This window comes from Acomys minous (genome assembly GCF_964271855.1).
Source record: "Acomys minous genome assembly, chromosome: 8".
Taxonomy (NCBI): domain Eukaryota; kingdom Metazoa; phylum Chordata; class Mammalia; order Rodentia; family Muridae; genus Acomys; species Acomys minous.
Genome location: NC_140489.1, coordinates 17,849,509 through 17,871,429, shown reverse-complemented (window position 1 = coordinate 17,871,429; position 21,921 = coordinate 17,849,509). Strand labels below are relative to the sequence as shown.

At 36.1% G+C, this 21,921-nt stretch overlaps 1 protein-coding gene across 4 annotated transcripts in view; it reads right to left on the bottom strand.

Annotated features, from left to right (window-relative positions):
- Nucleotides 1-1,899: 1,899 nt before the first annotated feature.
- TC2N (tandem C2 domains, nuclear) overlaps nucleotides 1,900-21,921 on the bottom strand; it is a 74,018-nt gene continuing 53,996 nt past the window's right edge. For 3 of the 4 annotated variants that reach the window (XM_084791444.1, XM_084791442.1, XM_084791443.1), the window contains 3 exons: nucleotides 16,088-16,202; nucleotides 13,159-13,358; nucleotides 1,901-6,714 (listed from right to left, as the gene is read on the bottom strand). In XM_084791444.1, the coding sequence (XP_084647570.1) occupies nucleotides 6,604-6,714; nucleotides 13,159-13,358; nucleotides 16,088-16,202 (426 nt within the window). In that variant the 3' untranslated portion in view covers nucleotides 1,901-6,603. Of the gene's footprint in view, nucleotides 6,715-13,158; nucleotides 13,359-16,087; nucleotides 16,203-21,921 lie in introns of all 4 variants that reach the window. The other variant, XM_084791445.1, reaches the window with a different exon arrangement.

The following is a 21,921-nucleotide window of genomic DNA, read 5'->3' as shown; positions in this document are numbered from 1 at the left end:
TTTGTTGTTGTTTCTGTTCAGAAGGTAACTTATAGAGATTGGATGACCAACCAGACAGATAAGCCCTTTACTCAGATGGGGAAACGTGAGTAACAAATTTGTGAAACAAAGAGGAATTAGTTTACATGTTCAAAAAGATGTGCACATTAGCTAATAGTGGAAAAAGAAAACAAGATTTGAGAAAATGTTTAAATTTGGAAACTTTCAGTCCATAAGCAGCCATCCAAGAAAATGGATAAGGTTGCTCAGAGTCAATGTAAAATTTTAAAAAAGTTTAGGGCTTAGCCCTGAGAAACATGTAAAATTTAAAGATCAGGAAGATGAGTCAACAGAAAGGAAAAGGAAGGGCTAGAAAGGTAGTAAAAAAATAAGCAGAGAACAACAGCATTAAAACTAAGGGAAGTGATGATTTCAAAGCAGGACACAGCTACGCTTAGAAAGTTTATAGAGAATGAGGGAAAAATGTGTTGAAAGGCATTTGATTAGACCATTAGAAGCTAAGCACGGTGGTGCATGTCAATCTTAGTACTCAGGAGGCAAGACAGGGTTATCTCTGAATTCCAGGCCAGCCTCATCTACATAATGAGATCCAAGCCAGCAAAGGCCACATAATAAAACCCCGTCTCAAAAAGCAAAAAAGCAAACAAACAAATACCATCAGAATACTGAAGTGAAAACACTGCCACTGCTTAAAAATAGGCTGGGGACAGAGCAGTTAGGAGCTATCTGTGAAGGAGAAACCAAGTGAGAGAGAATTTAACAAGGTTGGAGAAAAACAACCACCACCACCACCAAAATAAAACAAACAAACAAAAATGTTAAGGAAATAGACCACAGAAATGTGAAACATAAATGATCTAAAAGCTGTTCGAGGAGAAACTCAAATAATTAACTACACATAAATTCTTCAGAATTTACACATAACTACATAATTAAATTACTCAGGCATGTTAAGATTATTTTCTACTGGTACTAATGCATTGTCTAGGAAGCAAATAAGATGCATATTTAAAAATAATCAGATGGGAGGAAAATGAGGAAAGAATAGAACTCTTGAGAGAATGGAAAAAGAAATTCCAATGTTACTCACCCATAAAGCATGCCTTCAGGAACTTTGGGAACCTGACTACACTTTTGAGGAGCACACTGCATTCTTTCCTGTTTTATTTTTTTGTTTTGTTTTTGTTTTGTTTTCTTCTTCTTCTTCTCCTACTCTACTGAACTGGTGTAACAAAATAAGTGGTGTTGCCACAATTCCATCTCTAGAGATACACAAATAACCTCCTTATAAGTTCCAGCCAGCAAATCAAAGTTCAAACAGGCAATCAATAGATTGGGCTCACTTATAGAGCATCCTTGGGGTTGTTTGCAGGTGTGTGGGTGGCCCCAAGGCTGTTGTAAAGTCTTCATCCAGCACATATGAGAGCTTCCTCATAACTACAAGGATGGAGCCTCTGGGCCATAAACTTAGCATCTCCTCTGCTACTCCATGCAATTACTCAAAATTGCACACAAATGGCTGACAGAGGACCTGGAATCTCAGATGAGGAGCCAATGACCCCTCACACACACCCTCCTCTCAAGAAATGTCAACAGTCCACAGGTCCAAATATAATGCTCTCTCAAAAGTAGGCACAGCTTATCTGAGGAAGTTTGTAGCTGTTTTGCTTAGAGAACTGTGTTCTGTAACACCATAGAGCTTACAGTTTTGGAGGCTGAGAAGCCATATACCAAGGCACTGCTAAATTGGTTTCTGGTGAAGCCATGCTGTTTCAGCCATATTCTTACATAATCTTCCATGGTAGAAAGGGCAATGGATCAATCACTGCTGCTCTCTATAAAAACAAAACTAATCCCATTAATGAGGGCTCCATTCTAAAGACCTTAAACACGTCCCAAATGCCCACTTCCCAAACCATCTTATAGGGGTTGGATTTTCAACATAAGAATATGGACACTGCTTGCACTACAATTTCCACAGGTTTCGTTGTCAATACTGAAACCTCCACTACAAACTCATGTCTATATTGTTCAAGGAATCCAGTAGGAGAGGCACAACAAGTAGGGAGACCAGGACCTCATAAGTAGAATGTAAGCCTAGGAAAGGCTGAGAGGAATAGATTAATGATTTACAAGGTCTGGCTTTCCAACATGAGGTGGAAAGAATGGATGTAGACCAAGAAAAACTTGTAGACATGGTGGTAGGCAGTTGAAGGAATCCAATCATATTTCCTTTGCAATCTGGAAATAGGACCTACTAAGTAATAAAAGGAGAAGTACATTAAAGACTGAAACAAGTAGATGTATAATTGCTTTTCAGTGAGTCACCTGACAAGATTTCCAGATGGACAGTCAGTAATAATGAATTAGTGCTACCAGAGTGCTTGGATATATGTACAGGTCAGGAATGAGATCAGCCAAACCTTCCCTACTTCCTTCTTTTGCATTTAATTCTTCCCTTAGTAGATCCCCAAAGCACTTTATCCATACCTTCAGTTTTTTTTTATTATAATTGTGTTTTCTATGGTTTATTTCACAAATAAAAATATATAAAATATAAAATCTCAGTACAAACAAGTATCTAAGTATTTATGATGATTCATTTACAATTTTAGTCATTTCATGACTAAAACTTCATACATTATATAATCAAAGAAGTTAAAAGACCCAGAAATTAAACTTAAGGCCAACTTAGCGCCACAATCAATTAAACTTACTTTTGCTGAAGTAAATCAATATAAGAAGCAAAAATTTAAAAAAAATCATTTTCCAATCTCAAAAACTAAAAGAATGATGACCTTTAAATCCCAAGATATGAGACTATTAAAAGCAATACTGAATAATTATCAATACCATTTTAAAGAATACCGTATTTGTTTTAACATGGATTAGTTACTCTTACCCCCTAAGAAAGTATGAAGAAACTTTGTTCTAGATTAGCTACTACCTTTAATAAAGTACTATTGATTAAATGGAAATATTGACTAATACCATTTGTTTTAATATATGACAATGTTAAAAATGATAGCCAAGGGGAAACGTTTACTAAAAAATCACTAGTTTACTAGAAAATCAGTAAAACTACAGAGCACTCACTTTTGTCCATAGCAAAACAAAATCTAGCTTTGGAGGACTGTAGTATTTCTTTTAATAGCTTTAAAATCATACATATTTTAAAAATAGACATGATATTTCAGAGTTCAAAATTCTTTTAATTCAGTGTTTCAACTGAAACTGAAAACATCTGAAATTAAATAAGACAGGCTATTCAGAAAGAGAAAATTAGAAAAGCATCTTCCTAGCCATTATAAACATGGCATTTTATTGGTTTGATATGTCCTGAAAAATACTAAATAAAATCTCCAAACACTGAAAAGAGAGGCACTTGAAATATCCATTACTATCATAATAAGAAAAGTCTGAATTTATTCCAAGTTTTTGAAATCTTTTATACATGTGCAAATATTTGAACATATAAACAATGAAAATTTTTGCTGGAAAACAGTTTCCAACTGGATTATGAGTTTATTAGTATCAAAGAAAAATTTTAAACTATATTCAAACTAACTTTGGGTTAGTTTATATTTAGATCATAATTGCGTATGTCCAATATCCCAATGGTTTCTTCAATGGTCTGGTAAGAGTTAGAATTAATACATTTGAGTCATTTTTATTATTTCTGCTTTAAAAATCATGAAAAACTACATAAATTCCTATTTATGATGCTATATTTTGGCATGGGCTGTAACTTTCTGTGTTATCTGAGAGTTCATAAATCCATTGTTGACTAATCTCCTTCTTGTTGCAGAAAGCAGCTATAATCTGGCAGGAGTTACTCCTTCCAGTGCTCCAGAATGTGTAGGAGAAACTAACAAAGCTCCTGTGGGATCAAGGTAATAGTTTGTAAGAACATAATGGATGGAGGAGAAAGCCTATGCTGACTGTGAAGGCCTTAATGCCACATATACGAAGTGAATACCTTCAGGTGGTCATGAACTTATTGTAAAAAAAATAGAAAATGCACTAATATCATGAAAAATAAAGGCCATGTTGAGTGGGCCACGTCAGTTTGCTGAAAATAAAACCAGTGAGGTCAATTTTAGAGAGTCCTTCACATGTGCTATTGAAAGATGCATATACTTTGCCTACCAGGTCTGCTACACTAAAAGCTCCATCAAAATTCCTGAACTCCCAGCTACACCCAAAATTACCACTGGAATTTAGGACGTTTGCACAATCTGGAGAGTAAACAAGTATTCCAATTCATTTAAAAAAGAAAAGAAAAAAGAAAAAGAGAAAGAAAGGAAGGAAGAAGGAAAGAAAAAAGAACTAATGTTAAGGGAATAGCATTGTGCAAAACTAAATCAATGCCACATAGTGATTTGGCATGGGCTAGAACTTTTTGTGTTATATGAGTTTATAAATACACTTTATAAGTGACACAGTCGCCCTCCTGCTCTCAACTTTCTTTGGTTCCCATCTAGCTTCCCAGCATCATTTTGTTTCCTTTTTCCTTGTTACAAGTAAGTAAAGATCAAGAAAAGCCTAAACAAATACAAAGAGAAATTATTTTTGCATAGTATTTTAGCTTTTATTATTAGTGCCTAACTGTTCTTCTCTCCAAAAGTACCTATTAACACAAATGTTTGCATCTATATTTTCACATAAAAATTGGAAGGACACAATAAACCCTCATGTTTACATTAAGAACATCTTCAGTTGAAAAATGCTTAAGCAAACACTCAATAAAATATTAGAAATCTTCACCTATTAATACTTGATACCTGAAAGTCCTTTTAAATGAAAATTTCTTTGAATTGATGTATCTAAGATATCTAGGATTCTGAGAAACCAAGAAAGCATATATTTTCCTCAAAATTTATATATTTGCTTAAAATATTAATAATTGGATCATTAAAACTGAATTAAATATGACATGTATTAAGTTTAGTAATTAAAAGTAGAACACAGAAAACAATGAAAATAAAATACTAGTTTTTAGAAACAACAAAGCCTGTGATGTGTTAATACAGGCGGGTCAGTTCTTACAGATGTCTTATTTGGGTATAGGATATTGATAGTACGGGAGGCTATACCTGTGCTGAGAATGGAAGATCACATGTTTGAAATTTCTGTGCCCACTTCAAAAAGTAAAATCTATTAAACAAATTTAACTAAAAGAAAGTAGAAGTCTCAATGTTCAAAATACGATCATTATCTCAAAAGACGTATTCTCCTAAAAGAATATGTGAGCACTGACCAGTACTCCATTTTCTACAAGTCTAAAAATATTATTTCAAAATTCACAGTGGCAAAGAATTCTGGTCAATACCACTGGTACCATAAAATCTAGGCAATACCTATATGACAGCTCAATATAGTCTAATGAGATATCTAGACTATGACCAATTACAAAGGTTATTCCTACATTATAATAAGGTATTTCTTTGGCCTAACATGTATTGTTTATAAGATAGAAACTGTTGATCACTTCTTCCTAAAATTGTTTTGTTTTAACCACAACTCTTGTGGCCAGCCAAATAGAAATAATCTCCACCTGCTAAGTTCTATTATGTACCTGAAATAAACCTGCAGTAGAAACATATTTGCATTCTATGGTAATTAAAAATGAGAAAATACCCTAACATTCCAAATTACAGAAAAGTAACTTATATCAAAAACTGAAACGAAGAACTAGTGATCATAAAATACTGAATTTCCTATCTAAGCTCATTTAATTTTGCTAAATTAAATTGGCTCAAATACAAAATATTCTGTTTTAAATCCAAAGAAAATAAAGATTAAAAGATGAGGAAGACAGTAAAATGTGTATTTTGGCTTTCAATTAAACTTCATTTATTCTTTTTTAAGACGTGTGTGTGTGTGTGTGTGTGTGTGTGTGTGTGTGTGTGTGTGTGTTTACCAAGGTGTAGAAGTGGATGCCAGTAAACAAATTGAAGGAATCGGTTCTCTCCTTCCATCATGTCGAGTTCAAAGGATGGAACTCAAATTGTCACGAGTAGTAACAAGCTCCTTTTTTCACTGAGCTATCTGACTTGCTCCAAGCCTTAATTATTCTTGGAAAAATGTTAATCATTCTCTAATTCTCCTGGAGATAAGCAGCTTTAAAATGATCATGCAATGACTTAGAGATAAGAAAACGTAAGTACAGGGTACAAAATTTCCTTAAATACAGAAAAAAAAGTCAATGGAATGGTTCTATTAGTCTTTGCTGTGAGAAAAATACATATAAAGATATAAACAGTGTAACCAAGATATAAGCAATCAGGTCTAGCACTGGGAAAGTGCTAAAGTCTTCTAAATGTCTAATAGTACTAAGAGGGATTGATGTGCTGGCTTTTGGATACTTTAAAAACAGAAGTAAAACCAATATAGAAATACTTATATACAATTGATGTTTTCATAGATTTTTTGTAATATGCTTAGTTGGCCTCATATTTTTATTTTATCATCTGTTTTGGCACCATTTTAAAACATTTCATTCACTTAGTATATCTGGTAGAACTCATTACAATTTTAGAAATCATGTTTTTTCTGAAAGATTGCCAAGTTGTTTCTTCATGAAATTGATGCCTGGCGTTGTCAAGATGGATTTAACTTGTGCCACTTGATAACAACCTTTTCGGGATTTGTAATTGTCTCTTTCCATTGGTTCACTGCTTCAATATTATTGCTGTCTTCACTTATCCAGAGCTGTAAAGGAACAATACAATAATTTCAACTTAACATAATATTAGTAACTATGTTTAAACAATTACTCTTATTGTTAAAAGACATGGATACATGTTTTTATTTATTTATTTTAGTATATGAGTGCTCTATCTGCATGTGCACCTGCATGCCAGAAGAGGGCATCAGGTCATATTATAGATGGCTGTGAGCGACTATGTGGTTCCTGGGAATTGAACTCAGGACCTCTGGAAGAGCAGCCAGTCTTAGTCACTTAGCAGCTCTCAGTCACTTAGCCATATCTTCAATGTATCCAAGAAGCACTTTGGTCTTCATTTCGGTCCCCTAGAAAGGGGAGCTGGGGCTGTCGCTGATAAGGTCTGTTGCATGCTTTTTGATAACGTGATGAGGCTACCACCAAGACACTGTGCCATAGACACTGTGAAAGAGGAAGTGCTCAGTCCTGATGCAACTGGACATGCTGTAGTGGGCTAGTGGTGGTGGGAGGGGCTCCCAGTATCTGAAGTAAAGGGGAGGAGGAATGGGGGAAAGAGGGAGGGAAAAGGGAGGGCCTGGAAGGAGAGGAGGGAGGAGACTATGATTAGGATATAAAGTGAAGAACTAAATAAATTTGTAAAAGATATGAATAACACATCTTTTAATTTTTAACAAACTTTTGGACAACATATTTTAAATAAATATCATTCCATTTTTTCAAAAGTTGCTTGATGATTTGACACATGTTAAAATATTTGACCTGCTGAATCATTATAGATTATGTAATCCAATTCAAGAATTAAAAATAAAATATTATTTTAAAATCACTTTGTGAGTATACTTTCTTGTTCAATTAATTTAGATCAACAAAAATTGATCCTTATTACTCAAAAACATTTTTTTTGGCCAAAATATCTAAACTAAGGCAAACAGTAGAAAAACTAGGCAAACCTAGAAAAAAAATGTGCATTTGAGTATAGTTTACATTAAATGAAACTATAATCTTTTAAAAATATATTTATTTATTCACTTATCGTCCTAATCATAGCCCCTTCCCACTTCTCTTCCCAGTCCTGTCCTCCCTCCCTCTTCCTCCATATCCCCTACCCTATTCCTCAGAAAAGGGGAGATCCCCTATCAAACCACCCAGCTCATCGAACCCCATCAGGGCTGAGTGTGTCCTCTTCGCCTGTGGCCTGGCAAGACAGGCCCCGCTAGGATGAGTGACAGAGACAGCCCCTGCTCCTCTTACTAGAGGACAGTCCATCAGCTTCATCTGTGTAGGGAGCCTAGGTCCAGTCTAGGTATTATCTTTGGTTGGTGCTTCGACCTCAAGACCCTCTGGGTTAGTTGATTCTGTTGGTCCTACTGTGGAGCTCCTGTCACTTCCAGGTCCTTCCATCCTCCTTTCCACTTTTCCACAACTCCCTATGCTTAGCTCAATGTTTGGCTGTGAGTCTCAGCATCCATTTCAATCCATTGCTGGGTAGAGCCTCTCAGAGGATGGCTATGCTGGGCTCCTGTCTGCAAGCATAGCAGAGTACCATTAATAGTGACAGGAGTTGGGTCTCTCCCATAGGGTAGATCTCAGGTTAGAAGAGGATTTGGTTGGACATGGCCTCAATCTTTATCATTATCTTTGAACATCTTGAAGACAGGGTAAATTTGGTTGAAGTTTCTGTGAGTGGGTTGGTGTTCTCCTCCCTCCACTAGGAATTCTGTCTAGCTAGAGGGTGTCCTCTTCAGTCTCCATGACCCCTGCTACTGGGGTCTCAGCTAGAGTCACCCCCATATCATCCCAGAAGCCTCTACTATCTTAGGGCTTCAGCTTGTCCTTGCCCATGGTTTCTCTTCTCTCTGTAGGCCCTCTGTCCTCCTGCCCTCGCTCTCCCCAGGTCTGGTCTCCACTCTAATTTCTCTCTGCACTGTCTCCTACTTGTGGCCTCTATCCAACCACTTCTGCTGTCTACTCTATTTCTGCTTCTGAGTGAGATTCAAGCATGCTCCTTTAGGTCCTGTTTGTTGCTCCTCTTCTTTGGCTCTGTGAATTGTACTATGGCTATCCTGCACTATATGGTTAAAATATGCTTATAAGTGAATACATGCCCTGTGTGTCTTTCTGGGTCTTGATTACTTTACTTGGTATGATGTTTTCTAGTTCCATCCATTTGCCTGCAAATTTAATGATTTCCTTGTTTCTAATAGCTGAGTAGCATTCCATTGTGTAATTGTACCACAGTTTCTCTACGCATTCTTTGGTTAAAGGACATCAAGGTTGTTTTCATTCTGGCTACTGTGAGTAAAGCTGCTATGAACAGAGTTGAGCAAGTGTCCTTGTTGTATGGTAGAGAATCTTTTGGGTATATGCTCAGGAGTCGTATAATTGGGTCTTGGGGTAGAGGTATTCCCAACTTTCAGAGAAAGTGCCAGATGATGTCCACACTGGTTGTACAAGTTTGCACTCCCACCAGCAATGGAGGAATGTTCCCCTTTCTCCACAACCTCTCCAGCATGTGCTGTCACTTGAGCTTTTTTATCTTAACCATTCTGACTGCTGAAAGGTAGAATCTCAGAATCGTTTTGATTTGCATTTCTTTAAGGGCTTCTCAGTCATTGAGATTCCTCTGTTGAGAATATTCTGTTTAGCTCTATGCCCCATTTTTAAATTGGATTATTTTGTTTGATGGTGTTTTATTTCTTGAGTTCTTTATACATTTTGGATATTAGCCCTTTGACACATGTATAATTGGTAAAGATCTTTTCCCATTCTGTCGACTGCCATTTCATTTACTGACAGTGTCCTTTGCCTTACAGAAGCTTTTCAGTTTCAAGAGGTCCCATTAATTAACTGTTGATCTTAGAGCCTGAGCTGCTGGTGTTCTTTTCAGCAAGTTGTCTCCTGTGCCAGTGAATTTAAGGCTGATTCCCACTTTCTCTTCTAATAGATTTAGTGTATCTGGTTTTATGTTGAGGTCTTTGATCCACTTGGACTTGAGTTTTGTGCAGGCTGGTAAATATGGAGGTATTTGTATTTTTCTACATGTAGACATACAGTTAGACCAGCACCATTTGTTGAAGAGGCTTTCTTTTTCTCCATTGTAGGTTTTGGCTTCTTTATTTAAAAAGTCAAGTATCTATAGATGTGTCGGTTTATTTCTGGATCTTTGATTTGATTCCATTGATCAACCAGTATATTTCTATGCCAGTGCTAGGCAGTTTTTATTACGATTGCTCTGTAGTACAGCTTGAGATCAGGGATGGAGATATTTCCAGTTCTTTTGTTGTACAGGATTGTTTTAGCTATTCTGGGTTTTTTGTTTTCCCATATGAAGTTTAGAATTGTTCTTCCAAGGTCTGCCAAGAATTGCATTGGTATTTTGATGGGAATTGCACTGACTCTGTAGATCGCTTTTGGTAAAATGACCATTTTTTACTATGTTAATCCTAGTGATCTTTAAGCAAGGGAGATCTTTTGATATCTTCTTCAATTTCTTTCTTCAGAGACTTGAAGTTCTTGTCACATAGGTCTTTTAGTTTTTGGGGCTTCTTGGACATGCAAGGGGGAGCCCTAATTCATGGACTGGGGTCTGCATCTCCTCAAGTAGCCTACAGCTCTGCTTTGCTTGTTGTTTCCCAGTTGGTCGTATAGGCAGGGAATTAGGGTGTGGGGTTTCTAACCTGTGTGATCCCATGAGGTTCTACAAGTCTCCTCAAGACTGCTAGTAGAGCCATGCAACTGCAGGCTAGATCTGCACATCCCTGGAGTCTAGAGCCATCCTCATGATGGCAGGAGTGGCTGGGAAGTCTGAGGGTGGTACTGTCTGGGAGCCAGTATCCTCTCCTCTCTTCAGGGAAACATAAATGGACAGCGGTGTTTCAGAGTCCACAGCACTGGCAGGTTGTTGGCCCCACAGACACTGTGATCCTGGTATTCAGACTCCACTGGAAGCTTCCATCTTGGCAGGTGTCCTTGTATACACCTATTTTCCAGATGGTCTCCACACTGGAACACATACATCCACCACCGACCGGAGGCTGGGACCAAGTCACTGGTATCTTGGAGTTGACCTTGGTGAGGTGGGAGTTTCTGGGGTAAAGATGCTGGAGCCATGTGTTTCTGAAACTCAGGAGTACTGTTCTAGTAGGAAGAGGGTGCAGGGTGCCCAGAGCCTAGGACCCTGTGTGTCTCTTGGACCCAGGAGCCACCTGTGGTGGGCATGCAACTGTGTCCCTAATTCCTGGAATGCCTTCTCTCATCCAGGAAACAGAGATGTTAGCATTTTGGAGTCAGCAGCCAATCACTCGCTTGGTCCACAGTCACTTATCTTCTGCTACTCAGATTAGGTACATACTGGGGGCCACCATCTTGGATACTGAACCTACGATCTTATTTGAAATCTAATAAATAGTCTTTGTTTGTTTGTTTCTTTATCTAGACAAGTTTCTCTGTATAGCTTTGGCTGTCCTGGACTCACCTTGTAGACCAGGCTGGCTAGTCATTTTTAAGCCATAATATTTTTTATTGTACCTACCACTTCAATAACTATAGATAATACATGTTAATATGTGAATGATCTTGGGAAAATTGTAGTATTGTGCAAATATAAGACATCACAATGAGTATATAACACGGAGATAAAGTAGATAGACAATTTTAAAAATTTGAATCTTTGTCTTGGCTATAACACTAATAAATGCGGTAACTTTGGAATTAATTTATCTGAGATCCAGTTTCTAATTCTTCTAAGAGATTGGAGTAAGTCACTGGTTTTCAATTCTTTTTCTATCTTGGCCTAAAAAAGCTTTCCTTCAAACAATATCTTCCACAGGCTCCAATACATAAGACAGATAACAGTAGAGTATTTGGGTTAATTTAGTGGGAGAACTTGAGCCTACGTGTTTCCCTCAAGGTGACCGATACCTATTATCTCAAGTTAAATTTACATGAATTTTTAAAGTCAAACTCCTTTCCAAATAACAATATAGGAAGCTAAAACACTTTAAATTAGTGGTTTAATTATATAAAATGAGAGTTGATATAAGTCTTTGAAAATTCATATGCACAATCTAAAAATCTCACATAGAAGCTAATAGCAGTTTTTTGTCAAGTGAAAGCTTTTATATCAGTTAAAGACTTCAGGATTTACGTTGTGACACAACAGATTGCTTATCCAAAGGTCTTTGTAAGGTCCAATTCTGGGTTATTTGCTTTGCATTAATGTTAATTGCTTTGCATTAAAAATGGAATTTTATATGTATTAATTTTAAAAAAGACTTCAAGATTTAAATGTGGCACAAACAGTTGTAATTAAGATAAAAAGATAAGGAATAAGTAAGAGTAAGGAAACAAAAATCTAAAAAAAATTTTTTACAGGTTTAAATGTTATGTAGACCTACACAAATTACTCAGATTTTTATTTAGTATAGACAGCAGGTATCCAAATAATATCACAAACACTATTAAAAATTAACATTTTCTAGACATTAACATTTATCATAATTAAATTAATAAAGTATATAAAAGGCTCATTTTAGCAGATTAAGGAAATGTTTGACTAATGCCTGGCCACAACATGCAGGAGAGCCAACCCCTGACACTATTAGCAACACTTTGCTATACTTGCAGACCAGAAGCCTAACATAGCTGTCCTCTTAGAGGCTCCACTCAGAAATAGATTGAAACTGTTTCTGAGACTCACACCCACACCTTGGACAGAATGCAGAAAGCCTTGTGGGAGAATGGGAGGAAAGATAGAAGGACCCAGAGGAGACAGGAGTTCCACAAGAAGACCAACAGAGCCAACTAGCCTGGGTCCAGGAGGCCTTACTGAGACTGAAACACCAAGGACCATGTTTGGACTAGACCTGAGCCCCTACACATATGTACCAGATGCGTAGGTTGGTCTTTATGTAGGTTCCCTAGTAAGGGGAGCAAGGGCTGTCTCTAACAAGGACTTTCTTGCATGCTTTTCAATCACTTCCTTCTGGTGGGGCTCCTTTGCTAGGCCACTGTGGTACAGGATGCATTCAATCGTGATGGGACTTGACATGGGTGAGAAGAGGGGAGGAGCAGCACAGTGAAAAGGGATGGAGAATATGACAGGAATGTAAAGTGAATAAATAAATTAAGTTTTTAAAAGGCTCAATTTAAATACAAAATTAAAGATGAAACAGGATAAAATAAATGTGACACTCAAAGTATTAAGTTTGATTTACATATTTAGGTTTCTTTCCTTCTATTAGTTTTATATTTTAAAGTTGAAAAGTTCAGAAGGCTTAAAAAATAAGCCTGACTGCTCAGAAATGTTATCTATTTATATTAAAGCAAAATATATAACAAAATTTTAATTTAGAATGTTGAAGAATCTTCCTGTATTCATTCTTAATTTTATCTTCTTTCCTTTGCTAATTAAATTCATAGTAACACACAGAGACTTACCAGGAAAAAAATTCAAGGCAATACCTACTAACCTGGCCTACAAAATGTCTTCTTCTTACAGAGCTTCGACTATAAAGTTTAACGAGGAAAACAATTTCTTTTTCAGTCTGTGTAAGTGGAAAAATCATAGTTTCTCCCCACTTGACTCTTCCACTGGAAGCCTTCAGTAAGCGTGTCTTCTTCTTATAAATCAGCTCTCCTGAGCTAAACATCCCCACCTTCACAAAAAAACCTAGGAAACAAGAAACTATAGTCTATAAAATTTTATGTGAAATATTATATAAAAATTTTATCTATATATTGGTTATTATAAAAATATAATCAACTTTAAAGGTCTTCTGAGTTATTATTTGACAATAGAACACACAGAGCTTTTACCACATTTTAGAAATAATTTCTGTGGCCTCAAATGAATGTAATATTCCTCTAGTCTGAATGACATCAACCAGAAAAATAACCATCAGCAAAGGAAAATACATTGAAAAAAATTATACCAAGAAAGGTGCCAATTCTTAATTGTATAACTTCATAGGTAAAGTTCTTTTCTTGTGATAACATAAGTATATGTCACTAGAATAAAACAAGTAAATATTCTTAAGTAAAATTTGAGACCTAGCATTTCAAATAGTTTATATAAACTATAACCAAACATAACAACTATGAACTTTGGGAAAAATACCAAAAAAAAAAAAAACAGCAAAAACGCCCCCTAAACCAACTCTGCTGGATCTTAATATTGAACTGTACAGTCTTTAGAGCTTTGAGAAAATAAATTTCTGTTATTTAAACCAAAAAAGAGAAGGGGATTTAAAGAAGTTGGGAGCAGGAATATCAACTTGAGAATTGCCCTGGATAAAAATATGGGCAATGAATCTTTTTCATCTGAGCACACTTTTCAGTGTGGTACACAATGACTACAACTCCAGCAGCAACTGTTGTCTGGGCACTGTGAGGAGTCAGCTCATGTACCTGGGGCCGACAAGGCAGCAAGACAGAAAAGCAAGAGGAGCCTTCCAGGCCAGGGGAAGCCTCAGGGTGAGGAATGAGACCCAGCCATCAGACTTAGGAATCCTCAGGAGTAGTTTTGCTTAAATGAAGCCATATTCCATCAGTACAGACATCTATTATTTTTTGTTTCATAGAATTAACTAGATGTAATCTTGATGACTCATTTTTCTAAAGTGAATTTTATTTGCTTACTTTTATTTTAGAATTCTCCACCTCTTTATATAAGTGATATTCATTTATAGTTACTTTCATGGGCTATTCATTGTTTTAATATCAAGAGTACACTAACATCATAAAATTATTTTCCCATGCTTCAGAATAGCTTATGTTAAATAGGAGTTGCATTTCTTCAGTGGTTTGGTAGAATCTGCCAGTAAGATTATCTTGGCCTTGGTGCTATAAAGCACTAAAGTGTTATCTGCCTTAATTAGGGTTTCCATTGCTGTGATAAAACACCATGACCAAAGCGACTTGGGGAGAAAAATGTTTACTCCCTCCCGCTTACAACTCTCAAGTCACACTTCGTCACTGAGTAAAGTCAAGGTAGAAAACTGAAGCAGGAAATGAGGTAGAGGCATGGAGGTGTGTTGTTTACAGGCTTGCTCCCAAGAGCATGCTTAGCCTGCTTTCTTACACGCTCCAGGACAGTGGTTTTTGACCTGTGGGTTCTGACTCTTTTAGCAAACCTCTATCTACAAAAAATATTCACATAATGATTCAAATAGTAGCAAAGTTACAGTTATGAAGTGGCAGCAAAACAATGTTATGGTTGGGCTGGGGCAACTTATTCATGAGGAACTGTATTCAAGGATCACAGCCTTAGGAAGGTTGAGAACTGCTCTCCAGAACTACCTGTCTGGGGATGGCACCTACCACAGTGAGCTGGGTTCTCCCTCTCACATCAATCACTAATTAAGAAAATTCCCCCACAGACTTGACTGACTACAGGCAAATCTTATGGAGGCATTTTTATCAAATGAATGTCTCTCTTATATCAAGTTAACAAGAATAAGAACAATATGTCATTTGTATATGTAAATTATTATATATGTAGGTATGTGTATACATGCAAGTGGAGGCCAGAGGTAAGCACTGGGTATTCTCCTCCTCAGTCATTTTCTGTCTCATCTTTTGAGGCAGGGTCTCTCATTGAATCTGGCACTCATTGATTGGCTAGACAAACTGGCCAGCAAATTCCTCTCCCTCCCCTTAAGGTTACATAACCATCCTCCAATTTTTTATATGAGTATTAGGAATCAGAACTCAGCTCCTAATCTCCTCAGTTCTGATAAGTGCTTTTTACAAGAAGTTCTTCGCTTTTTTATGGTTACTATTCTTTTTGGGTTTTTCCTCTTCTTTAGTGAATTTTTAAGGAAATCATTTATTTTCTGTGTATATGCAAATGAGTTAGTATAGTTGATACATGAGATTGTCTTACATATTATTAAACTTACAATTTAGAAACTTCTTCTGAATTTAGAAGAACATAATCTTTACTGTTCAGAATACCATTACGTTTTCTCTACTTTGCTTCATCCAACCTCCTACACATTTTCATTTTAAAGAAAAAAGCTTTTGGTTTTATTGTCTTTTGCTAACTTGCATTTCTCAGCGTCAACTTTCCAAATATTTATTATTTTTCTAAATTCTTAAAATGAATGCTGTTTTTTATGATTTTAGTCTTTTTTTTTTTTTTTTTTTTTTTTTTTTTTTTTACTTAAAGTGCTTTTGATTGCCCAGAGAATTCCCTCCCACTCTTAGCTCTTGAAGTAGGGTTGATCTCAAATCTTCAGCTCTAAGGATGGCCAGATGAACTAAGCATAGCCCACCAACACATCACAGTCCCCAGATGTACATCCAGAGGAGGGCACAGACCCTAATGAACTGACCTCTTGGCCCTTACCCTACTGGGACCTCTTCACATTCGATGTACTTTGAACCAATGATACTTACTCAAAGCCAGAGGTGTTGACGAACTTGGAAGGTATTGTGCCTCAAGAATTTGCAGCTGAATCCTGCTATTTACTGCTTGAAAACAAATCCCCAGTTCAAGTTCTGCTCGGCAAACCTATATACATATGCAAAAAAATTTAGTAGTTCATAATAAAATTTGGAGATAATTCAAAGTTCTAAAATAAAAGGCTACAGTAAAAAAAAAATCCAATGTATTATTTTCTACCTACACTCAAAAACCATAAGTTATGGGAGGTTTTGAGAATAAATACCATGGATTCCAAAAATATATTCACTTACACAGAATGTGAAAATACAAGATGTATAAACATACTGAACTTCAAAACTTGTGATACTAAAAGATAACTTGACTAAAAATCAAGACACAAACTAAGTTTATAAGCTTTACTGCAATACTGCTTAACCAAAAGGAACACACCTTTTTAAGGAATTAAAAATATTCCAAGCAAATTATTTTAAGAACATTTGAAATAGAATTTATTTGTTTGTTTGGTTGGTTTTGGGTTTTGAGACAAGGTTTCTCTGTGTAGCCCTCGCTGTCCTGGAACTTGCTCGGTAGATCAGGCTGGCCTCAAACTTAGAGACACTCCTGCCTCTGCTTCCTAAATGCTGGGACTAAAGGCGTGTGCCACCACTGCTGGCTGAAATAGGACTTTTAAAGTAACAGAGGATATTTTTTCTAGCTTTAAATGTCAGTATAGTTGCTACCAAAGTCAGAAGTCACGATTACTACAATAAACACATCTATGGACTAAGTCAGAAGGATTACTATGGTAAACACATCTATTGACTAACAGCTGCATTGCTATTCGGAGTGGAATGAGCCAAAGAAATCATGACAGAAAAAAGTTAGTCAAAGCAGTGATGTGATAAATAATAAGGAAAATGTCAAAGAAAATTTAAGGTAAACAGTAAAACAAAGAATACTTAAGGGAAGAAAATAAAATATACTAAATAATATTGTTGACCAACAGCAAAAACAAAACAAAACAACAACAACAAAACAGGTGATTTGTTTGTGAACTGATATTAGATAGCACACTTTTACGGATTCTAAGGTTCTTGAAGTGAAAAACACAATGTTTTCCAAATTAAAAAAAAATTATTACTAATGATCCAAAAGAGTAAGAATGAGAATAAGGCAGAATCATGACATTGCAGATCTTGCCAGGGCTTAGCATAGGCAGCGACAGTACTAACTCCAGCAAAGTCACAGAGCATCTAGCACTTTTCAAAGAGTTTTATACAGCCTTTGATAATTGCCAAACACTGTAATAATTGGCTGGTAAACAGAAACAAGAGAACAACTTCCTATGTATGTGCCATTGACTGAGGCATGAGCATTTTCTTAAATCATGATTCTGTGCTTTAACATTTCTATGCAACAAGAAATTGAAAGCTTCAGTGAAAAACGATTTGCTTAAAATAAGCTACACTGAGGTTATTTTCTCACTTAAAAAGTTTTACTACATACTTCACCAGACATGGTGGCACTCGTCTTTAATCCCAGTACTCCAGAGGCAGAGGCAGGTGGATCTCTGAGTTCGAGGCCAGCCTGGTCTACAAAGCAAGTCTAGGACAGCTAAGGCTACACAGAGAAACCCTGCCTCAAAACAAAACAAAACAAAACAAGTTTTACAATAACATTTATCAACCTGTGGGTCACAATCATGAGAAAACACATATTTCTAGTGGTCTTAGGGGCCAAGGCACTGCTCAGAAAAATTATAGTTATGAAGTGGCAACTAAAATAATTGTGTTTGGGGGATACCACAATATGATAAACTGTATTAAAGGATCACATCATTAAGAAAGTTTAGAGCCAGTATTTTTCTTTGATGATAAAATGTGTTTATTTTAGAAAAAAATTCCAATTCTTAAGAAATAAGCAAATCCTATTTTTATCGAAAGAATATACATCTTAGGTTTAACATATAGATATGATTCTAAAGATAGATAAATAGTTAGATAAGGTCTTCAAAAACCTCAGAGACTTACAGAATATGGCACTTAAAGATGTTTTTATTATTTTAAAGATTCTTTGACAATAAGACAGGTTAACTCCTGGCAACACCCAGCCTACATCAAAGAAGATGAAGAGCACCAGTCTCTTATGGAGATGGCTTCAAACGTGGCAAACCAGGCACTGGGCAAAATGTCCTCATTTCTGCCACAGACAGAATTCTGCCTAAAAATGAGCAAGTTTACATGCAAGCAGAGTTCACCGCCAAACTCTGCCAAGAGAGGGTAAGCAAGTCCTCAATAGTTCCTGCCTCACAAGTGTCAGAGATGGGTGACTCAGTGATTGAAAATCACCAGTGTGAGATGATTCCATTTCTCTTCTCAAGTATTTTGTTTGCATGACTGAGAACATGTGATCTTTATGCTTTTATTAGCTATACTCCAAGTATCTTGTTTTTTGTCAGGAAACAGATACTGGCATATTACTGGAAGAATACACTCCTCCTATCAATTTCACAGAAAAGAAAGGTAATGTTCTCTTTAAAAAACTATCTTTTGAAACTATTATACATGTTTTAATTACTTTACTGGTATCCAGTAATAATTCTTTGAATTCTGATTTAATTTATGGTAGTGGCAGGAAGTATTTTGATGATGTACATGAATGCAATGGGAAAATGAGTTTCTTCATGAGTGTAAGAATGTGTGGAGATAAGAGCTGAAAAGAAAGAAAGGGGGATATAGAAATATAGAGGGAGGATAGAACAAAAGGTAGATTATTGAATTGACTCCTCATCTTAATGTCCTGTTACTCAAAAATAAGGTTATTTTTTAATTCAATGGTAATGAATTTTGTATATTGATGCAAATCATGCTTATGCCAAAAACTAGTCTAATTTCATCACAAGAATATATATTCTAGGTCTAATAGATAGATATGAGTCTACAGATATGAGGTAAAATAGTTAAATAAGGTCTTCAAAAACCTCAGAGACCTACAGAATATGGCATTTAAAGCTGTTTTTATTATTCTAAAGAGTCTTTGACAATAAGACAAGTTAATTCCTGGCAACACCCAGCCTACATCAAAGAAGACGAGCACCAAAGAACCTCCTTATGGCGATGGCTTCAAGTGTGGCAAACCAGGCACTAGGCAAAATGTCCTTGTTTCTGCCACAGACAGAATTCTGCCTAAAAATAGGCAAGTTTAGATGCAGGCAGAGTCAATGGCCAAACTCTTCCAAGACAGGGTAAGCAAGTCCTTAATAGTTCCTGCCTCACAAATATGTCTCATATATATTGGGCCAGAAGACTAAAGATGGTGCTCCAACGTTATAGAGAGTGTTCGGTGACTGTTCAGGCATTAAACTGTCTCAGTCATTTTTTCATTTTAGAAGCTGCTAACCTGCACTTCGCGTTTACTCAAATATTTAAGTTTTATCCCTTTTCAAGTCAGATGAGTGTGTCTTTATTGATTGTGAAAGTGGGTAAATAATACTGCCATAATAGTTATAAACCTAGTAATAAACATTTATTAGGCCATGCTTTTAAATTAACAGCAACATAATAGCTAACTAACATGGGGCTTGAATCTAAGTTTATATAGCCTGAGAAGTCCTGGGTAAAGGAGGTTTCTTAGCCAAAGAACCCAAGCTTAAAACCTACTGTGAGCAGACTGGAACAAAAGAAACAGACAACACAACAGAGCTAGCTGACAAAAACACAACCTCAGCTGCCTCTAGGTTGCCCTGCTCACACCTGCCCAGGAGATACAAGTTGCTTTTAAGGTGAAGGGGAGGAAGCAACAATATTTTCCCCAAAAACCTTACATAGTGACACACATGCTTCCATGTGCTTCCAAGGACCTTACAAGGCAGCTTCTGCCTGCAGACTCTCACAGACCTGGCATGGAACAATGCCTTATCAGTTCACAGGAAAACTTCCCAGGGACAGTCTAGTTTGGGTCCACATGGAATAAAAGACAGGGAACTCAGACTAACACAAAATGAATAACTTATACTCTGAGCAGGCTAACAATTTCCTAGTATGGAGTTCCCATAGAAATGGAAAGTTAATTTAATCAGCACTAAATAAATAGCACAAAATAAATATTTAATTAATGCTCAGAATAGTCTACAGTTCACAGAAACTGATAGGAACTCTAACACAAAATAATTAATTAACCCCACCACTCAGGAAAGAGGAAAAGCCAGAGCTACACAGAAAAACCCTGTCCCCATAAAAATAATAATTATATCTCTATAAAAATATATTTTAACTCCTTACAATATTATTCTAAATTAAAAACATCAGGATGTTTGTATATTCAATGATAATCTTATTCATTTTCTAGGAAAATCAAAGTATAACAGATCTAAATAAAAAATTGGACTGCTAAACTGAATCATTCTATGTTTATAATAACTTCAAACTCGAGGGCAAAGACTATATTATGTTGGAAGGGCAGCTTTATGTTTATGTTAGTAGGAAAAGGAAAAGGGCTTTACCCAAATAACAACGATCAGATATCACAGAAGAAGAGCCCCTGAAGATCTTGGCCACACACAAGAAAGAAATTAAGAAAACCAGACAAGACGGATAACATAATCACTGATCCCTCCACATGAGGACAACTCTACAACTTACTGAGACTTAAAAATGTTTCCAGCCAAAACTTCAACTTACATGGCCAATAAATCCTTGGCTATAATATCCTCAAAACTTATTACTACAGTTTGGTTTATCATCAAGACTGGCTTATGGGAAATGCCCTTTCTTCTGTTCATATAAAAAGCAGAAAAACATCCTAAACTGATCTGCACATCTCATACATTTATACTTTTAGGACTGTATAATGCTTGTGAGAAAAATACATATATATTACGACAAAAGAACCGGACACCAAATCAAACCTGACAGGATTCATCCTCCAGGATGCTGAGATACTGACACACCTATTCCATCATTCTGCATGTTCCAGCCTCGAGTGATGCTCCCCACCAGAGCCTGCTCCCAGGAGAGCTTTGAAGAAAGCTCATGATCTCAATTGGTCCAGCATTTCAGACTGTTCCAAACAGAACTTCTATTAAGCCTGAGATTTCTCAACAATTAGAGACTGGAACACAAATGCTATTGCTAGCTTGCTTAACCATTTTTCCAAATTTTATTTGGGCCCCCAAAAAGGCATTTTCACCCCAAAATCAGTGAGAAACAACCTTAAGAGTACATTGCCCCATTTCCCTTAAGGAGAGATGGTTAGATTTTTGGCTGTTTTATTGGAAAATGAATATTTATTGTCATTTTGGAGTTGATTATAGTAATTAATGGTCTTGTTCAGAGAGAAAAAATTACACTCAGGGATTTCTCTCTTTCTTTTTCTTTTCTCTATCTATCAATCTTTCTTTCTTTCTTATGGATTGAGGTGTTGAAAAGAAAGAAGAGGGAATATAGAAAATATAGAGAGATAATAGGACAAAAGGTAGATTATTGAATCTACTCACCTTAGGGCTTTGTTACTCTCAAATAAGGTTATTTTTAATTCATTGGTACAAAATGTTGTATATTCATGCAATATACATTTTAAGGTTATCCTACACACACACGCAGACACACACACTGGTATGAGGTTTTGTATTCATACAACTCATTATTATATGTACATTTATTTTATTACACATGTATAAAACAAACTACATACAGCAGGGAGAACAATGTGACAATCATGGGAATCATGAGTTCTATAAAAGTTACATTTATAGTGGTTTGGCCATTTGTATTTGTCCAGCTTGAAGTTAACATCTTTCTTGTCTTGATGGGTCTAAATTTTTGAATGAAATTCAATATCTATCCTA